Raw genomic sequence first — 20,792 nt, 5'->3', positions numbered from 1 at the left:
CTGTAACACTTCACTGATTTTGTATATTTGAAAACCCCTCAATAAAAATTAGGAGATTGTAAATATTTAATATATATAGATATTTTTAAACTTAAATAACTGAATTTTAGATATTGTTAATTTTTTCTCAAAACAAAAAGCACTGACTCCTGAATCACACAGAACGTAAATTACTAATTCGAATCTCTGATATAATAATATCGCTGGCCACAAAAGAGGGGAAAAACCCCCATGGATCAAAGATACCCCCAACTGCAGCGGAATACCCCCACAAATCAAAGATACCCCCAACTGCAGCGGAATACCCCCACGAATCAAAGATACCCCCAACTGCAGCGGAATCCCCCCATGGATCATAGATACCCCCAACTGCAGCGGAATCCCCCCACGGATCATAGATACCCCCAACTGCAGCGGAATCCCCCCACAAATCAAAGATACCCCCAACTGCAGCGGAATCCCCCCACGGATCATAGATACCCCCAACTGCAGGGAAGAGCGCATCTGCTTAGTACGCCGTTTATAGGCACACGAGGCGTTACGCTGGCGGTTTACGTCCCGACTGTTTGTATCTCCGCTCCTTAAGACAAAAGCCGGATTCCATTCCCTTAAACATCATATAAGCCCCCCTCAAACCCCCCCCCATCAAACAGCACATAAAGTCAGGGCTCCCCCGTTTATCCCTAAACCCCTCTACAGGGCTTCCTAGAAATGCCTTTTTAGCTTCTTTTGTAGCCAAAGGAGGGAGCCAAGCGTTGCGCTACTGAAGACCATAAGCCCCCTGTCGGTGAAACGGTTAAATCCCCCGTTTGCCCGCTATTCTTATTAGAATTCATAGAATTTGGATTCTTTGGAGCTCTCGGAAATCCTTTTTATCTCCGCAGCATCTCAGCGCCGTTTGCTTATCGGGGAAAAGAAACCTAAAATTAAATGTCGCGTCCCTGCAGGTTGGTTTCTTTTTTTTGTGTGTTTTACTGAACATTAGCGACCGCCGCAAATAACGGGACGCGGGGTCGGCGACACCGAAGCTGACAATTAGTGACACCGAATCCCAAATAGAGACGTCGACGGGGTAATTAGACCGAGCGGTGGCATTAAGCCGAGCGTCCGCGGGGTTAATTTATCTCCGTTTAGAGGCTCGGGGGGTGATGGATAGTAACCATTAGAAGAGACCAAGCCGCGTTGGCAGCGAGCCGCGGGACGAGGCGATGTGATGGACGGGATCGGCGTGGTTAATGTGCTCTGACTGCGCTCGCCGCTCTCCAGCGCACATCGCTGCCCCTGCTAAAAGTGCCTTATTGTCATCGCGGAGACATCTTCATTGTCAGGGGCCGCGGGGGTCACGGGTACTGAGCATCTTGCAAATTACTCCAATTGATCTGCTTCCTAACCCTTTGTGTGCCGGGGGGGGTTGTTCTCCGCTGTTCTCAAACAGTTACAAAGTTTCTAATCATTTTCTGCACTTTACAGGAAAACTACAAAAACAATCAAAGAAAGAAAAAGTGTAAACTGCAGCAGACATTAAGGGTTAACTGAACGATATCCGAGAAACCGGTCCCCCACTAGCCAGGAGACGATAAGATAAGAGCCGCTGCGTAAAAGACATTTATTCCAACGGTCCTTGTCACATTTCATCACATACGGTGCATTTGGTTCTAAATGAATGCCCGCTTGCTTCCAAACGTGGATGTAAAAGCTTAAGGGTAGTTGGTAAGGGGAACAGCCTCCCAGCAGAGGTGGTAGAGGGTAATACAGCGAGGGTATTAAACACGCATGGGATAGACATACGGCTCCTGAATCTAAGACGAGACCAACGACTGATTAAGGTTTGAGTCGTTACAGCAGGAGAAACGGGCGACTAGACGGGGGCCGCCGGGGGCCGAATTATTACTTTTCTCAGTGATATTAATGGGATGTTATTAAAAATCGAATTGTGCAGCGTATTATTTTCTCGTTGCAGTTAATAATCTCCTCGGCGTTCCCCGGCAGCGAGTGGCGCGTCGTCTCCGTGTTATCATCCCTTCCGGCGCTAAAAACACTAGAGATGATCGTGACATCACCATGACTGTGACATCACCGCGCACCCTGATGCTAAATGTATTTCGGGCCAGCGGGACGTCCGCCATTCCTCCTTCTCCCTCGGCGATCGGGACAGAGACGTCTGTGGTCTTTCTTCTTGATGGCCGAGTCGTCTTTTGACTCAGCTCCAAGAGGCCTCAAACATAAGAGGCGCGGGGCGGCTGAAACGTGCAGCTCGACGCGGGGAGGAAAAAGTCACAAAACCAGACTACAAATACTCAGAAGACGAGTGAGTTCCGCAGCTACGGGGCTCGTAACGTCTCACCTGCTAATAGCCGGCGCTCTCATGCGAGACCGGGGGCTCTTTAAACAAATAAAAACCAGATTACGATCACCGGGAACGAAGCTTTCACTCGCCGGAGGAGCTGCGGAGAAGAAATCAATCCGGCCGGCTCTGCGCTGCTCGGGGCCGACCGCGGACTTCGCATCTGACATACGATGGATATCACGGCGGCCTCTATTAACACGCTATCCGTTACTCGAGTCTATCCATAACATCTCCAGAGCAGTCACTGGGGCGAAAAAACCCACTTCCATCATTTACATGAAACTCAGAACCCGCCAGGCGATCGACTCAAACCTTAATCAGTCGTTGGTCTCGTCTTAGATTCAGGAGCCGTGTGTCTATCCCATGCATGTTTAATCCCCTCACTGTATTACCCTCTACCTCTTCTGCTGGGAGGCTGTTCCACTTATCTACCACTCTCTCAGTAAAGTAAAACTTCCTCCCGTTCCACCTCAGTCTCTGACTCTCTGGTGTTAGATTCGGTCTCTTGTTGTAACTGAGCTTCCCCGATTTTTGCTGAATGAAAGCGGTTACCCAGAATCCCCTGCGGCGATGGAGAGCTTGGTTTCTAAGAAATTCCCTTCGTTGTCTTCTTTCCATTCTCTGCACCTCTCAGCTGTCTCGTGGCAGAGCTCCAAGTCCTTACAAAAGAGAGGCGTTGGATTACAGGAGGAGTCACCTGTCCTCGGGGGCTTTAAACTTTATAAGGGGGGGGTCGAGGACTCGAGGGGCAAAATTCGCTATTTACTCCCCTCGTCTGGTGTTTAAGAAGTGAAGGACATTGTACAGCGCTGCGGTATATGAGGGCGATACTCCTCATCTGGTTTTAATGAAGTCAGGGACGTTGTACAGCGCTGCGGTATATGAGGGCGATACTCCTCATCTGGTTTTAATGAAGTCAGGGACGTTGTACAGCGCTGCGGTATATGAGGGCGATACTCCTCATCTGGTTTTAATGAAGTCAGGGACGTTGTACAGCGCTGCGGTATAGGGCAGTGCTGCTTCCCTCGCACCGCTCATCTAGCTGCAAAGGGTTAAACGGCAGATGCGCCGTGGTGTGCTCACCCCGATAACAAGTGAAGGGTTAAAAATGAAGCCAAGTATGTGATTAAAAACAGCCTATTGCTAAATACTGAAATCCCCTTTAATCACCCCAAAAGGGAAAACGCGTTGCGATTTTGTTGCAATAAACGCGTAATTTGTTACATTCGTTGGAAACGCGTCGGTGTTTTTGCTGCCGTTGCTGGGACGACGCGATGTGATTGACGCGATACTGATGTACGTCGCCGCTGCGCAGGTCGGATTCACGCACCCCCCCCGCCCCGGCCCCCCCGGCCCCCCCGGCCCCTGAAGCCGGTTATGAATGAGATTCCTGGAAGGGAAGCGGAGCGAAGCCCGTGAATGAAACGGAATCTTCTGACAGCTGAGCGGGGAGGCGGGTTTGGCGCGTTCGCAGTAATGGCAGCCAATCGGAGGCTCTGGTTTCGGCGAGGCGTGCGGGCGGCACCTGTTGGGGAGAACATTAAACGCTCCCGGCTTTGCAGCCGGTGAAAGAGAGACTGCTGTGATTTATAACGCGGCAGCCGGAGACCCCGCAGCCTGTAACATCCGCATTATACTTTATACCCCTTATTACCCCCCCCGGTGCCAAATGTAGCAATTTAATATATTTTACCAAATGGGAAAACACGTTTATTCTATACATATTCCTGACGCAGCAACGGCTCAGCCCTGTACCGATAAAATGCTTCAAAACCATCAGCCGCCCCTGTATAATGTATAGATAAATCAGTGAGCCGGCCCCTGTATAATGTATAGATAAATCAGTGACCGGCCCCTGTATAATGTATAGATAAATCAGTGACCGGCCCCCTGTATAATGTATAGATGAATCAGTGACCGGACCCTGTATAATGTATAGATAAATCAGTGACCGGCCCCTGTATAATGTATAGATAAATCAGTGACCGGCCCCTGTATAATGTATAGATAAGTCAGTGACTGGCCCCTGTATAATGTATAGATAAGTCAGTGACCGGCCCCCTGTATAATGTATAGATAAATCAGCGAGCTGACCCCTGTATAATGTATAGATAAATCAGCGAGCCGGTCCTGTATAATGTATAGATAAATCAGTGACTGGCCCCTGTATAATGTATAGATAAATCAGTGACCGGCCCCTGTATAATGTATAGATAAATCAGCGAGCCGGTCCTGTATAATGTATAGATAAATCAGTGACCGGCCCCCGTATAATGTATAGATAAATCAGTGACCGGCCCCCGGTATAATGTATAGATAAATCAGTCACCGGCCCCCTGTATAATGTATAGATAAATCAGTGACCGGCCCCTGTATAATGTATAGATAAATCAGCGAGCCGGCCCCTGTATAATGTATAGATAAATCAGTGACCGGCCACCTGTATAATGTATAGATAAATCAGTGACCGGCCCCTGTATAATGTATAGATAAATCAGTGACCGCCCCTGTATAATGTATAGATAAATCAGTGACCGGCCCCTGTATAATGTATAGATAAATCAGCGAGCCGGTCCTGTATAATGTATAGATAAATCAGTCACCGGCCCCCTGTATAATGTATAGATAAATCAGTGACCGGCCCCTGTATAATGTATAGATAAATCAGTGACCGGCCCCTGTATAATGTATAGATAAATCAGTGACCGGCCCCTGTATAATGTATAGATAAATCAGTGACCGGCCCCTGTATAATGTATAGATAAATCAGCGAGCCGGCCCCTGTATAATGTATAGATAAATCAGTGACCGGCCACCTGTATAATGTATAGATAAATCAGTGACCGGCCCCTGTATAATGTATAGATAAATCAGTGACCGCCCCTGTATAATGTATAGATAAATCAGTGACCGGCCCCTGTATAATGTATAGATAAATCAGCGAGCCGGTCCTGTATAATGTATAGATAAATCAGTCACCGGCCCCCTGTATAATGTATAGATAAATCAGTGACCGGCCCCTGTATAATGTATAGATAAATCAGCGAGCCGGCCCCTGTATAATGTATAGATAAATCAGTGACCGGCCCCTGTATAATGTATAGATAAATCAGTGACCGGCCCCTGTATAATGTATAGATAAATCAGTGACCGGCCCCTGTATAATGTATAGATAAATCAGTGACCGGCCCCTGTATAATGTATAGATAAATCAGTGACCGGCCCCCTGTATAATGTATAGATAAATCAGTGACCGGCCCCTGTATAATGTATAGATAAATCAGTGACCCGGCCCCTGTATAATGTATAGATAATCCAGTGACCGGACCCTGTAAAGTTTGAGTCTTTACAGCAGGAGAAATGGACAGAGTAGACGGGGGCCGGTTGGGGCCGATCTGCCGGGAGGTTCTACGTTTCTCTTTGTTTCTGTTTCTCCTATTGGAGAGTCGCCGGATTCATTCACAGCCAATAAGAGGCTGCCGGGGGGGCGCCGGGCGGCTCAATGATTTTATATATTTTTTAAATCATGTTTTTTTGGCGGGAAGCGAGTATTTACTCCATGAGAGTTGGATGAAGCTTTTACTCGAACATCCCGGCTACTCGCGCGGCTCCGACTTTGATGAAATATTCTTAGTGAACGCGAGGATTTAGCAAAATGACTGAAAACCCCAGAATAAAAAAAAAAAATACAACAAAACATAAAGGAAGGTATTTTACAGGAAAAAATAAGAGAAATAAGAGAAATACACACAACGCCAAAAGCGCAGATCCTTTCATCTGATCGAGCGGCGAGATCCGCGGCGGGGAGGAAAAATTGGGTTTGTTTCTGTCTACTTTTTAAGAATAAAAAGGCTAATTCTTATTAAAAATGTATAAAACCAGACGCTGCAAAGCAAACAAAACACCTTAACGAGCCGGCGCTGGAAATGTAAGGGGCGCTCTGTGGGTTAATGGAGGCGTCTTCTGTAAAGAGGGTCCCGGTATGGAACTGGGCCGGAGCGGGGAATCCCAGTCTGGACTAAAACCACGCGAAGAACGCGCAAAAAAACCCGGAATACGTTCACAAAACCTTTTAAAGTGGTACAAAGCACCCTTCTGCCGACTGGCAATTATTGGGTTAAATATAAGACCCCGCCCCCCCCCCCCACAATATTCATAATTCAATTATTTTATTAATAATAAAACAAATAAAATTATAAATATGTATTATTATTATTATCATTTTATTTATGAGTTATCATCATTCAAGTGTCTGTTTAAACCTTACTAGGTATTACATTCCTCTACTACCACCTCAGCTGGAAGGCTGTTCCACATATGCACTACACCCACAGTAAAGCAGAAGCACATCATTCTAAGAGACGAACTTGCCACGTTTCAATGCTTTGAATGGCTGAAATGGGGCAGCTTTGTTATTAGGGTGTGGCCGGGGCTTTTTATGCGACTTTATGCCCAATTGGGGTATTATTTACCCCGTTTAATTTATAAAGCCGTTTCCCGCTGTTTCTATACACATTATCGGGGCTTTTAGGGCTGTAGAACCCTGCGATCCCCTCATACCCAGCAAACATTCTGACCTCCTAGAAAAGAGGGGCATCAGGGGAGGAGAGAGGGGCATCGGAGGAGGAGAGAGGGGCATCGGGGGAGGAAACCGTGGTAAATGGGAGGAAAGAGGGGTAAAGGGGATAGGAAGAGGAGCGCGGGGGGGGGTGAGGGGTATTGGGGGGGTATGGCGGATGGTATCGGAGGCGGGTGAAGATATCAGAGAGAGTTTGTAAAGTTTTAGCACTTTCGGGACTCCGGCACCTGCCTCACCGGCGGTTTTCTCACCTGGACGCCCCCAAGATAAAGAAATCCGGTCTCTAAAAATACTCTTTATTTCCACCAGCTGTTAATTTTAATGATTAACTGTTTAAAATCTAATAAGATCGGCTGATACTTTATTAACCCGTTAGCGGCTCGGCAGGTGATGTGAATTTTTTTTAACTTGGTGTTAAGTATCGCTTTTGGTGGTGGAAAAAAACCCTTTTTCAGACCATTTCAGTTACCGCGTTTTTCTATGTTTTCTGCTGTGCCGAGTCTCTTGAGAAGTAGATACTGGGAAAGACTTCTGGGAATTTCTGGCCGTATCAGAAGTTTTGCTACCCAAGATCCAGTTGCTTTCAGACTAACTCATATCACCCTCAGCCAGCCCTGCACGGAAACGCATCAAATCCTGTTTTATTTAATTCATATTCTGTCACTTTAAACCCATTAAGCACCTTGAGAGTAAAGGGTTAAAGGAGGATGAATTCTGCTGATACATTGTAACCATTCGGACTTTGATAGATTATTGGGGTATTTTAGGTAGAATTCACTAGTGGGAATACAAATATTAATACTAAAATGATAAAGAATGGAAATTATATCACATTTGTGGAGGCTAACGGGGCAGTAACCAGTAAATGCCCCACCCGAGGGTAAGAAGCGGCTGATAACGGCTGCTACTCTATAGCTCCATCTAATGTATGTGTGAAAAGTGGTAACTGCTGTCGACGACCAGTAGAGGGCACCGATTATGGCGCATGATTAGAGTGACGTTTTCAGGACCTCAGGGGTCCCTTCTTCAAATGTGATGGGGGGGGCAAAAGAGCAGAAGTTTGGGGGGGGCAAAAAAGGAGAAAAATAAAAATGTAATAACAACAAAATGTTAATTCTTCAAAAATCAAATTATATAAAAAAAAAAAAAAACTTTACCAAAAAGCTGTCTCGCCATTGGTCGGAGACGCGACGTAGGGGTTAAAGATGGCTGACCTGAGCGCTGTGGCCTTTCGGCTTCTAATAAAGTCAGGTTACTGTGTCAGCGGTACCTGGGGCGAGGGGATCGATGCTTGTAATTGCAGTCCTGGCTGTGATACTTTATTTCTGTTCTTTAACTCTTCGAACACCAGAGCAGTATGCACCATCACTAAATTCCCCCCCCCCGCCCTGTTAGATTTCTACTAATACCACCCAAAATTAAAAAAAAACTTTTTATTTGTAAAAAACGCCTTTTTCATGCTCTATTGGTTAATGGCACGGCTGCAACATCTTTTTTTTTTTTTTGATACTTTTATATATATATTCATTTCTTCTTGGAGCATCTCTGCTGTCTTTAAAACCTAAACATTTTTTTACTTAAAAAATGTATACAAAATAATATAGAATAGAAATTCTATTATATGGTTATCGACGTATATATATATATATATGATATATAAATTGTTAGATTTTATATTATTTTTCTATGTTTTTCTATATATATTTTGTGGGTTGGTTGTAATATTTAACATTTTTGGGGTTTTATGTAAAGTTGCAGCATTAATAAAATATTTAAATATTTAACAAACTTCCAGAAAGTAAAATTTGGTGCGTTTCAAACTTTTTACAGCTTAACAAACTACCCAAAACAGGCACGTCGGGTTTCGTCATGTTGGTGTCTGAACGTATGGAACAAAATGTCCAGGTCCCCGCGTCATGTGACCCTGAACCGAACTTTAAATAGAGCGTGTAAATAAACAGTGTATGGATCCCTTCTCGCACTCCGCGGGGTATAAGGATTAGAGGCGGCCGCGCTGGAGTTTGAATTAGGATAAAACAATTTGGGTTTTTATTTGTTGTTTTGGGCATTTATCTGGGGGGGGTGAGTCGGGGGCATTATAAGGGTAAGGGAAGGGTTAAAGGACGTGTTTGGGACTTTAGGACTAGCAGGATGCTGGAAGTGAGATAAATAAAATACAATATATGAAGTGTATAAAGAGTTAAAAAATTATATATTGGCGTTAAAAAAAAGTCCTCTTAATCCTCTTAAAGGAAAACTCCATCCATCATATGCACTTATTATAAATATTAATATAATAATAATAATTAATATTATAATAATAATATATATATAATGCATATAATAGTTGTGTGGTCCCTTTCAATTGTTTGGTGTCCCCCTTCCAATTGCATAGAGGGATTCCATGCCCGTTTCCCCCTGTGTTCATCGCTCAGGGGTCTGTTATGACTTCCGTGCCCATGCGCGATAAGAGCTCCCACTGGGTTCAATGGAAGCACTTTTCTGTTACTGACTGGCTGTTGTTAGTTATTGTTGCCGGGAACACTTAAGTGTCATGTGACACGAAATCAGGCACTGATAGGCTGTCACCATAGAAACAGAAAAACAGAGCTTTTTCATAGTCTATGATAGATCTGCTGAGGTTAACGGCAAAAAAACCAAACATTTTACGCCAAAATAAAACATTACGATTCAAATTACAAATAATAATAATGGCTTCTCCCCCATTTATTCTCACAGAGCTCAGCTTTTTAAATGAACACAATGAGTGCGTTTTGAGGGTTTTCCGGGTAATTCGGCGGGTGGCGCTGCGTTCAGATCACGGGAACGCAGGATTTTAGTTCTCGTTACATTTTATTACATCTGCCGCATACAGTGAATGAAGTCGGGCCTGGAACCCGATGGCTGGCGGCTGGAACCCCCGGCGATTGCTTCACACGCCGTGTTTGTAATCAGAAGACAACTAAATTGCGTTTATTCAAAAGGCATAGACTCGAGAATCCAGCGTTTTATCGCGCATGCGTTGAGGTTATTGCTCCGTGGAGAATCTAGTAACGGAATAAAGGAACCAACATGGCGGCTGCATAGGGGGCGCTATCACGAGATCCCTTCTTATGTAAACAAAATGCCAAACATCCCAGGGCCGGCCCTGTAGCCTTCGTTATGCTCCTGCCGTGCGCCTCCTACATCACCGCTTGGAACAGGCCAGGAAAGTTGGCTGTGTCTCCAAATCACATGCGCGACGCTCGGCCCCCTCTCTACGCAGGAGGCACCCAGTGATTTCTCTGTGACCTCGCTCTGTGCCGGAGAATTCCTCCATTATACGGAGCGAGCGAGAACTCCAGCAACGAGTTTAACCCTCTAAGAACCAGAACACTCTCAAAATAACTTTACAGGAACATTATTCAGATTCCATGATCCAAAGCGAGAGCGTCAGAGACTTAGATGTAATGTAAGGACGTTTTAGCTTATTGAGAGGGAGGTAGATACGTGGCGCAGCCTCCCAGCAGTGGTGGTAGAGGGTAATACAGCGAGGGGATTAAACATGCATGGGATAGACATACGGCTCCTGAGAGGAGTCCAATGACTGATTAAGGTTTGAGTCGTTACAGCAGGAGAAACGGGAGACCAGACGGGGGCCGGATGGGTCTAATTGGCAGGTAAATGTTTCTAGTGGGAAAAAACAACAACAAATTATCTCTGTATTTACATTCATGGATACAGAGGATCTGACACTCCGTCCGTCTGTTACAAGCGGAATCCTCAGTATGAAAATAACACGAGAACCGAGGAAACGGAAAAGGATTAAACCGAACCGATCTTCAGTGGATTATAAAAGAAAAATTCACACCAGAATGTTTATAATAATAAATAATATATAAATAATAATACTAATATATACATAATAATAATAAAAATAAATAATAATATATAAATAATAATAATTTATACATAATACTAATTATTATGATTATTATTAAATAAAAACATTCCTGAAAGTAAAAGTAAAACAAGCCTTTTGTGGGTTCAGACTCATAAAAACTACTACAGTTATCCACATAAAAGGTGATCCCCCCCCCCTAGGACGGTCAAGACCACTCAAGGCGTTTACAGGGTCTTCCGGCAGTGGGAAGGCAGATTAAAAGTCTAAATGACGGCAAACCGTGCAGGACGGCGAGTCTAAGGAAGTCAGACAGAAGCAAATATTCAGAAGTCGTGAGCTTTTCAGCACCCTTCAGCCGGCGATGTGAGCTCGCGCATGATCTTACTATTGTGTTTCCTCTCTACCGCAGTTAAAACAGCTGCAGCGGCGTCCGCGCCGTGCGAGTGTCAGCGCGCTTATTCAACTTAAACTCCTAATTTATAGCTCTGGGTCAGGACTGAAGGAAAGCTCCGTTCCGTCCGCTGCCAAAAACCTAATGGCGCTGAAAGAGGTGCCATCTGATTTATAATATTGCAACTTGGCCAAAAAGTAGCGCGAGCTCCGAGCACACAGAATTTATACGAGTTTATTTAAGGGTTCAGGCGGAGAAATCCGTAAAAGGAGCTTTCAAGAAAAACCGCGGAGAGGATTTTGGAATCTGGAGAGAAATTGGCGAAATTTCACGGTTTGAAAAAAAGCAATTTCAATTTTTTTTTATTTTAAAGGCGTTTTAATGCATAGGACAGCTGTGGGGTTCCTTTACATTTTCATGGTGTCCAGGGGGGCTTTCTGCAGAATAACTCCATATGCATTTGCCCCTTTCCCCACCCCCCATTTCTTTTCCGTGGCCGTTAATATTCATTCCCCTTTTAGAGGGGGGGTCCTGCTCAGCTAACTGCCCGTTTAATAATCGTTACATTAATCTAGTTTTTAAATACATAGATATAGATGAAATCGGGGTGACCAAGGTCGTCCGTATTTTTTATACGTGGGTGTGGCTTGTGATAGCCCCGCCTTCTTCCCGCAAACCATAACTATTTGGTCCCAGCTCCGAGGCGCCTGGGATTTACATCTAGCTGTGATTGTTATAATGTTGCAACCGCTTTATGGTCTTTCCATTGAATAAAAGTCCCTAAGGACCTATATTATGAGCAGCAGGGAAAACAAGGGTTAAACATACATCAAAAAAGGAAAAAAAAGATACAGACGGCCAAGGGTTAAGATCCAAGATGCTATATATATATATATATATTTATTTATTTATTCTTTTCTTTTCCACTTTCTCCTGGAATGGACAGACCTATATCAGCTGTATTTAACTAAAATAACTTAAAAAAAAATAAATAATGTTTAGATTTTCCCTAAAAAGACAATACAGGCCAGAAAAGAAACCCTCAAAATATTTTGTTATATAAAGTTTAATTCTTGATCTCAGACATATATATATATATATATTATAACATTTTTATATTAATGATAATATTATATTTGAATTATTATTATTATTATTATTTTTTTATAATTTTCTTTTAATGTTTTCCATGTAGCAGGGTGCATTTTTCTTATATATATGAGTTTTCTGTATACAGTTCCAGTATATGCCCTACCCTTAATATATATTATTAATCATAATTATTATTATTATTAATATTATTATCACTATTCACTACACACAAAAAAACTGATTTTCTTACTCAAAATATGAATCATTTTAAATAACAACTTCAGGGGTTAATACAAACAGGAACACTGGAAGAATTCTGTGTTCTCCACTTTCCGCTTCCCAGATTTTATAGGGGCTTTATCCTTGAATGGATAACAAAAAAAAAACAGCCGGCAGTTAATCTGCCAGTATAAATATTTAACGCCAGCGGCAATCGCTGGGACGCGGCCAGGAGCTGCTTTGGATACAGTTTTTTTTAAAGGTTTTGGTCACACGATGATGCAAGCGAATATAACCGCCATCTACGTGACGAGCGACAGCAGCCGTGTGATGTTCACAACGTGACGTATTCAGATTCAAGAAAGAATTCTTGGTTTTACATAATTGAAGGATCTCTGACACGGGGCTGCAGTCAGAATTGTGCAAAATCTGTTTTTATTAATTTCTTAAAGGAGAATGTTCAGCATTTCTGATTCCTATCACATTATGGATTTATGTCGCCTTTTATATTTATATTTTTTGACTGTTCTACTTCGAAGGAAGCTCGCTACGAGGGTGAAGTTACAATCACAGTCTCTCCGGACCAACTGTATGATTCTCGCTCTGTTATCAGATCCCCGATCTACTAAACGACCCGACTCCTTATCATACTGCCTGTGGGGAACAATAGAATGGCTCAGTCTTAATTACCCTAATCAGACTCTCTAACTAATGAAAGTCTATGGAGGAACGGACTTTATTAGCATCGCCATAAAGCATCAGCTCAGTGTGGTGTCTGAGCCGGGGAAGTCACCCAAAATATCACATGACTGACAGCAACGGCGGCTCCAGGTCTGCAGATAAAGGGGGTTTATTGGGGCAAAATGTGATAAAAAAAAGCCGATATTACTGTATACAGCGCTGGGGGTTATATTACTGAATACAGCGCTGGGGGTTATATTACTGTACACAGCGCTAGGGGTTATATTACTGTATACAGCGCTGGGGGTTATATTACTGTATACAGAGCTGGGGGTTATATTACTGTATACAGCGCTGGGGGGTTATTACTGTATACAGCGCTGAGGGTTATATTACTGTATACAGCGCTGGGGGATTATATTACTGTATACAGCGCTGGGGGTTATTACTGTATACAGCGCTGGGGGGTTATATTACTGTATACAGTGCTGGGGGGTTATATTACTGTATACAGCGCTGGGGGGTTATATTACTGTATACAGCGCTGGGGGTTATATTACTGTATACAGCGCTGGGGGGTTATAATACGGTATATAGCGCTGGGGGGTTATATTACTGTATACAGCGCTGGGGGTTATATTACTGTATACAGCGCTGGGGTTATATTACTGTATACAGTGCTGGGGGTTATATTACTGTATACAGCGCTGGGGGTTATATTACTGAATACAGCGCTGGGGGTTATATTACTGTATACAGTGCTGGGGTTATATTACTGTATACAGCGCTGGGGGTTATATTACTGAATACAGCGCTGGGGGTTATATTACTGTATACAGCGCTGGGGGGTTATATTACTGTATACAGCGCTGGGGGTTATATTACTGTATACAGCGCTGGGGGGTTATATTACTGTATACAGTGCTGGGGGTTATATTATTGTATACAACGCTGGGGGGTTATATTACTGTATACAGCGCTGGGGTTATATTACTGTATACAGCGCTGGGGGGTTATATTACTGTATACAGCGCTGGGGGTTATATTATTGTATACAGCGCTGGGGGTTATTACTGTATACAGTAAGCCTTTTTCTGCTATAATGTATATTTTAAAGGACACTACTGCCCCAAACAATATTTAATGCCCATTAGAGTCCGTTTTGGGTTGCCCCGGGTACATCGCCTTTCACGCGCATTCTTTTTTATTCGGAATACAGGAGGGCGTCAGACAAACTCCATATTCATAACGCTAAGATGATGATAAAATGTTTCACGTTAAATGTATCTTTTGTTAAAATGTTACCCTTCTGGAGCGACCCTCAGGAGGAATGTATATATATTTTTAAGCGCCTGCTTCTTAGGGCCGTGTTTAGGGCACTAACGTGAGAAAACAATCAGCTCGATGCGTGACAGCCCCCCGCACGCGCGTGATACCCAGACCCCGCCGTGTCCTCGCCAACTTCAACAACGGAAAAAGGGTTCCTTTAATAATTAGGATCTATCGCTGACCTCACACCCTAATTTGTCTCCTAACAAGGACTGCGGCCCCCTCCTCTTTCACCTTAAATATGTATGTCAACAATTAGAGTGCCTTATTGCAATTACACTCGTATCAGATGGCTGGAAATGTTGAAAAATGCCCAAAGGTTTGTGATAAAATCCTTCAAAAAAAGACCTCCTCGGGGTGAAGGTTCTGCTCTCTGCCGTGCAGCTCGGGTGAAAATGACTGGTTTTAGGCCTAATTTTAATGATCAGCTTGGCCTGCTGAGTCCTCAGCCCCCAGAGCTCGGTCATTAACGGCCACGGAATGCCCTCACCGACCATCATTACCGCTTAATTACGGATTGTGTTGGTAGCGAAGGCTGTCGCCGTTATGGGGAAACGTTTCTAACGAGCGATCTTGTGGCTGCTTTGGGCTCCGCAGCCGATCACCTGCTGTGGAGTTATTTGGCCAGAAGCAGATTTGCATCATAATGGGGTCATTCTATTCTCGGCCTCTTTTTAGGCGGCTTGGAGGACCCCGCTCTAGGTAACAAATTGAGAGGAAGGCTCCATAAAGAACAAGAGGCCATATTTAAATACAAACAAAAAAAAAGGTCTTCAACATGAGGCCACCAAAACATGTCGGGGGGGCTTCACTCGGAGACGGCAAACCCAACATAATCAACGTTTAGTCCCCCGTGACGACATCGCTTCCTGGATTTTAGTTTGTTTGGGGGGGGGGTCCTTTTTTTGTTTTTTTTTTAACATGTTCTTCCCAGACTGAAGATCTGAAAGCTGGAGTTACAAAATCAGCCGGAAAGAGGACGGAATCTTAAAAGTGACAAGAACACAATTATCGAATGTTCTAAACTGTATCAAAACCGATCGTTTCACTAAAAGAACTTCAAATTCAGTCCCATGTGTCGTGTATAAGGGATATTAATTTTTACTCCAAGGTCCTCCACCTCTGCCCTCTGTAACTAGAAGCGTCACTAGTTGGCTCGCAGCACCGGGAACTACGCTTATTAACCAACTACTTATTGGTAGTAGCAGCTCTAGGGTTAAGTTATTGGCATAAATGGAAACTCCGGAAGAAGCGCCGCTTCTCCGGGTCAACACCCATATCGTACGGGTTGAGTGAGCGGGGTCCCCACATCAGGAGGAACACTCACTAACGTTGGTGGGAACGCCTGCGACGTCAGCGAGAGCGCCCACCAACATCATCGACAATGGCCACCAGCGGCAGTGGGACCACCGGTGACCTCAGCCGGACCACCAACTCAGGTAGACCTGGCCGCATCCCACAAGGGGGGTTCCGCAGTATAATAACATTGTATTATAAGTGTTATCTCCTGTGAGGAGGGCCGAGCTGGCCTTGAGAAATAGGAAAGTGGACAGAACGATGGACAGAGACATTTTTAACTAAAATCCTGTTTTTTGTACTATAACTTTACCCAAACATCTAATTTATTTGGGACTTTTTTAATAAAGTAAAAAAAAAAAACGACGAGTTCCGGGTTTCCGACATTAATTCTTTATTCTATCCGTGGCTCTTTTTTTTTATGATGAAGCTCAATAATGTAAATCCTTAACAGTGTTTTGCTTAACGCATGTGCTGGGGCCAACCGACTCAACCGGAGAAGGTATAAACGCCAACCGTGACGGAACTGGAGTCGACTTATACGTATTTAACGAATATATATACAATGTGTCCAAAAAACACCCACTTCTACACATACAGAGTGAGATAACCAACATTCTGAATTCAATATGATAATAACGACTATTCATTTCAATGGCTATTTTTTTATATTTAATAAAGTGACCTCCTGCCATAGTAATAAATATTGGAATTCCGTAAATAAAGTTTCCCCAACATCTTAAATAGAATTCCGTTCTAAACGAATGTTTATAGAAAGACACAAAATGAATGAGATGTTCTCTAGAATTTGGCTCTGGATGCCGTCATTTTAAGAAGTATCTCAGGCCATGCGATATATTAAATTATTTGCGGGCGCAATAAAGCCCTGAGACGTTAGAGAGAGACGCGGTGTTTGGGTTTATGCGGCTTGGTGTTATTGGAGTCTCGTTCCCTACGGGATTAGAAACGAAGTTCGAGAGGGCCAGGCGTTTTTGGGGCATCCAAAGCCAAATTCTCCAGCTACGGGGGTCCACCTCGGCGCATCGAGAGACCTTTCGGCAAGCGTCTGACGGTGAGACACAAACACAAACCCAACGAGCGCTCTGATTCTCTGCGTAAAGGGTGTTACTTACGACGACGTGTCCGGGAGATGGAGACCTCGCGTCCTTCATTGCTTGTCGGCTCTGCAGGCTGCCTGCTTGCATATCGATCAGGGGCCATTTCATCTGAAGGTACTGGATGGAGAAGCACACAAAGAAATGGAGAGGAGAGGAAAGAGACAAAAAACAGGTGTTTAGAAGGCAATAAAAAAAAAGGCTAAAAAAAAAAACAACCCCAAAAATATATTTTTTTGCCCAAAAAGTTGCAATAAGGTGAGCGGAGCTTTTAAATCCCTCTGGCACGCAGATGGTTAAAACAGCACTGGGAGGCAGATTAAATAAAGCACATGCAGGGTGCAAAGGACATGTTTAAAACACGCGTGAAGGGTGTGATATGTTAAGCGTAGGGTTAGGTCACGCAGCAGAGCATCCACAGAATACAAAGTTTAACTTTTATCGGCCAACAAAGTCGTTCCTGGCATTAAAGGGTCAATTTCAACGCTTTTAGCAGAATTATTTCCCTTTATTAAAACAAGAAAATGAATCAAAACTAAAAAGTTTGTGATTTTTTTGGGCGATCGGTAGAAATATTTGGTTCATCACAGAGAAGCTGAGATGGGTGGCAGCCTGTGGCAGAGCCAGCATTATCTGATCAATTTCTGGTCTCAAGGTTCTCTCTCCGCCCACCCCTTACAAAGGCTGCCTGAACCAATCAGCAACAATTATCAATTGTTTCATCTAAACTCTTTAGCGCCAATCTGGCACTGGCAGGGTTAATCTCCGCCCGTATAGGTCCGCCGGGCCCGAGACGGTGTCCAGGAGGAGACGTTTGGCCAGAAGACGCCAGACCCGCGGCCGAGGGTGCCTATAATATAATCTACGCGAGGTAGTTAATATTTCTTACTTAACATAAAAGCCTCATTGTCTGCCAAATCCCATCACCACGGGCTGCCCCAACCGCAGATTTTTTACGAGTCTGCATTTCAACGCCGAGCGTCTCCAGCGAGCGCGATTTCCAATTACATGAGGACGGCATCGCCGGCTATATAACGTTACTGGTTTGCGGAAATGAGACTCAGACCCCACTGCCGCGCGAGCTAAACGAATCCAGATGCCCCTGAGGGCCGCACGGCGCTCGATGCCGGTCTATACATTCAAACGTCAAAAACTCCCACCCCCCGTCACTGCCGTGGCAATTCTCAAAGGTGTAACTGCCACCAACTCAACGTACCCGGTGGGTGCCAACAACCGGCTCGATACGGAGTGAATGATAATCCATAAGAATCAGGAGACAAAGTACGAGAATTTTACTGATACATTTCTGGGGGAAACCCATTAACTTTCTATAGAACTTCCACGAATCCCAACAATCAACCCCATCTACCTATCTATATCTCTATCTACTATCCATCTATCTATCCATCTATCTATCTATATACATGACTGTTCAAAAGTTTGGGGTCACTCAAGCTGATTTCATGGAAATCAAGGACATTTCTGTCTGTAACTTAATTACAAAACATTTCTAACCATCAATTATCCTTTTAAACTTAAACTTGGATCAGCGAACACAACGTGCCATTGGAACCCAGGAGTGATGGGAGTGATAAAGGGCCATTGGAACACAGGAGTGATGGGAGTGATAAAGGGCCATTGGAACCCAGGAGTGGTGGGAGTGATAAAGGGCCATTGGAACACAGGAGTGATGGGAGTGATAAAGGGCCATTGGGACACAGGAGTGATGGGAGTGATAAAGGGCCATTGGAACACAGGAGTGATGGGAGTGATAAAGGGCCATTGGAACACAGGAGTGATGGGAGTGATAAAGGGCCATTGGAACACAGGAGTGATGGGAGTGATAAAGGGCCATTGGAACACAGGAGTGATGGGAGTGATAAACTCATACTCATATGAAGAGATTCCATTAAAAATCAGCCGTTTCTAGCTACAACATTATTTACAACATTAACCCCGTCTGTGAAGGATTTATTTTAATGGACATTTGCCCCCCCCCACTAAAAAAAAGGGAATTTCTCAGTGACCCCAAACTTTTGAACGGTGGTGTATTTACTCTTATAAGCACTGCTAAAAAGTAGCAAGTATTTTAACCCAAGAAAAACACAAGATCCACCCAGCACATGAAGCAGACAGTGGCCGACCAAATGAATGGTCATACCCATCATACCCGGGCCACCCAGAGACCCTGAGAATGGATGCCCATTCATCCCAAGATCACTCCAAAATGTTTCACAATACAGCGCTACGGAAAGTGATGGCGCTATATAAATCAATAAATAATAATAATTATAAACTTTCCACTATTTGTCATAATAATAATATTATTAAAGAAAGAAAGAGAAATATTTAAAGAAATTTTATTTCGTATTTCTTTCCTTTCAATAACGTATCGTAAGATGCACAAAACTCACATGGTATAAAAATAAAAACAATAAAAGGTTTCTGGGGCAGAAGTCATTCTTCGTTATTACAACTTATACCCCGCAGCGTTAAAACGTTTAATAAGACGCACCTTTTGCTGCGGCTCAGATATCTCTCTTAGGGAAAACGCGGCTTAGAAAGTTTGTTTCCGGATCTGCCCCACACCCTGAATATTTAATTCCAGAAGGATAATGAAACCAGATGTTTAAAGAAGGGAGATTACAATATTACTTATTGTTACCAGATTTACCTTTACATGAAGATTAAAACGGGGTAAATGTCAGATAAATAGGTAGAAGGGTAAGTTTACTGAGAGGTAAGAATCATGGGGCAAGGAAACGTTTTTTTGGAGTAATGTTACTTTATTAACGAGGAACTGCTGCATTTTAATTAAAACCATAACTGAATTTGGCAGCTTCCTGGGTTTTACTATTATTTTTATGTAATTTTCTATTATTGAATGTTACAATTTTATATTTATTCTGGCCAATAAACAAATAGGGGGGCATTTAATGCGTATTGCCCTCTGTTTCCCATGATCCCTCAGTGCAGGAGGCATCGGAATCCCATTGGCCAGCCCAAGCGGGAAGTTGGAAGCCGCTTCCTGTTCTCTCCCTTCCGTCAGCCCGAGCAGGAAGTTGGAAGCCGCTTCCTGTTCTCTCCCTTCCGTCAGGCCGAGCAGGAAGTTGTAAGCCTGCTTCCTGTTCTCTCCCCGCGTTGTTTTAGCGGGCGGCGCAGGAGCCTCTAGCGCTAGAGATTGTTTCCAGCCGCGCAGGTCCCTCCATAACGCTATTATCACAGATATCTCAGGGCGACGGGCGATTTATACCCTGTGACGGGGCAGTGAGATGGTGGCTCTTGGATACAGCGCATTACAGGATAACAATGGGTATTTAATACTATCAGTTCTAATATCTGTATAAACAAATGCTTGATTTAATTTTCATTCTTTAAATTTTAGTTAATTTTAATTTTTAGAACATGAAATGTGACAGTTTTTTCCCTTGAATGTCAGGAGTCATTTTGGAGCAGATCTGCTTTAATTGAAAAGTATATTTTTTTGGCATCGGGGGAGAAGGGGGGGGCTGGGACCCAAAGAGGGACTAGCCAAACTAAACAGGGACACTCGGAAGGAACTACCAAGGAAATCCGCTAGCCTCCTTTTATTATTATGATTTATTGATTTATGTAGCGCCATCATATGCCGCGGTGCTGTACAACATACTTGTATTATTCTAATAGTGAAGCTGCGGTGTGGCTGCGCATGGGCTTCTGCCAAATCTAATAAAACAAAACCAGTTCTTCCTGCAAAGAAGTTTGGAAACGTCAATGTTTTTTCGAATGAAAGCTGATGTACTAGCGTTAGGGGGGCCGCCGTACTAGCCGTCTTGTTTCATTATAATTAAGGGATCTGCCCCCTTAACCCCAAGCCCAGA

At 43.7% G+C, this 20,792-nt stretch overlaps 1 protein-coding gene across 29 annotated transcripts in view; it reads right to left on the bottom strand.

The window, feature by feature from the left end:
• TCF7L2 (transcription factor 7 like 2) overlaps positions 1-20,792 on the bottom strand; it is a 110,419-nt gene that overhangs the window by 40,705 nt on the left and 48,922 nt on the right. For all 29 annotated transcript variants that reach the window (XM_053450859.1, XM_053450860.1, XM_053450868.1 and 26 more), the window contains one exon: positions 16,951-17,052. In XM_053450859.1, coding sequence (XP_053306834.1) covers positions 16,951-17,052 — 102 coding nt within the window. The remainder of the gene's footprint in view (positions 1-16,950; positions 17,053-20,792) is intronic.

Source organism: Spea bombifrons, chromosome 11 (genome assembly GCF_027358695.1).
Source record: "Spea bombifrons isolate aSpeBom1 chromosome 11, aSpeBom1.2.pri, whole genome shotgun sequence".
NCBI classification, from domain to species: Eukaryota; Metazoa; Chordata; class Amphibia; order Anura; family Pelobatidae; genus Spea; species Spea bombifrons.
The sequence above is the reverse complement of the archived record's forward strand: the minus strand, read 5'-3'. Positions and strand labels throughout refer to the sequence as shown.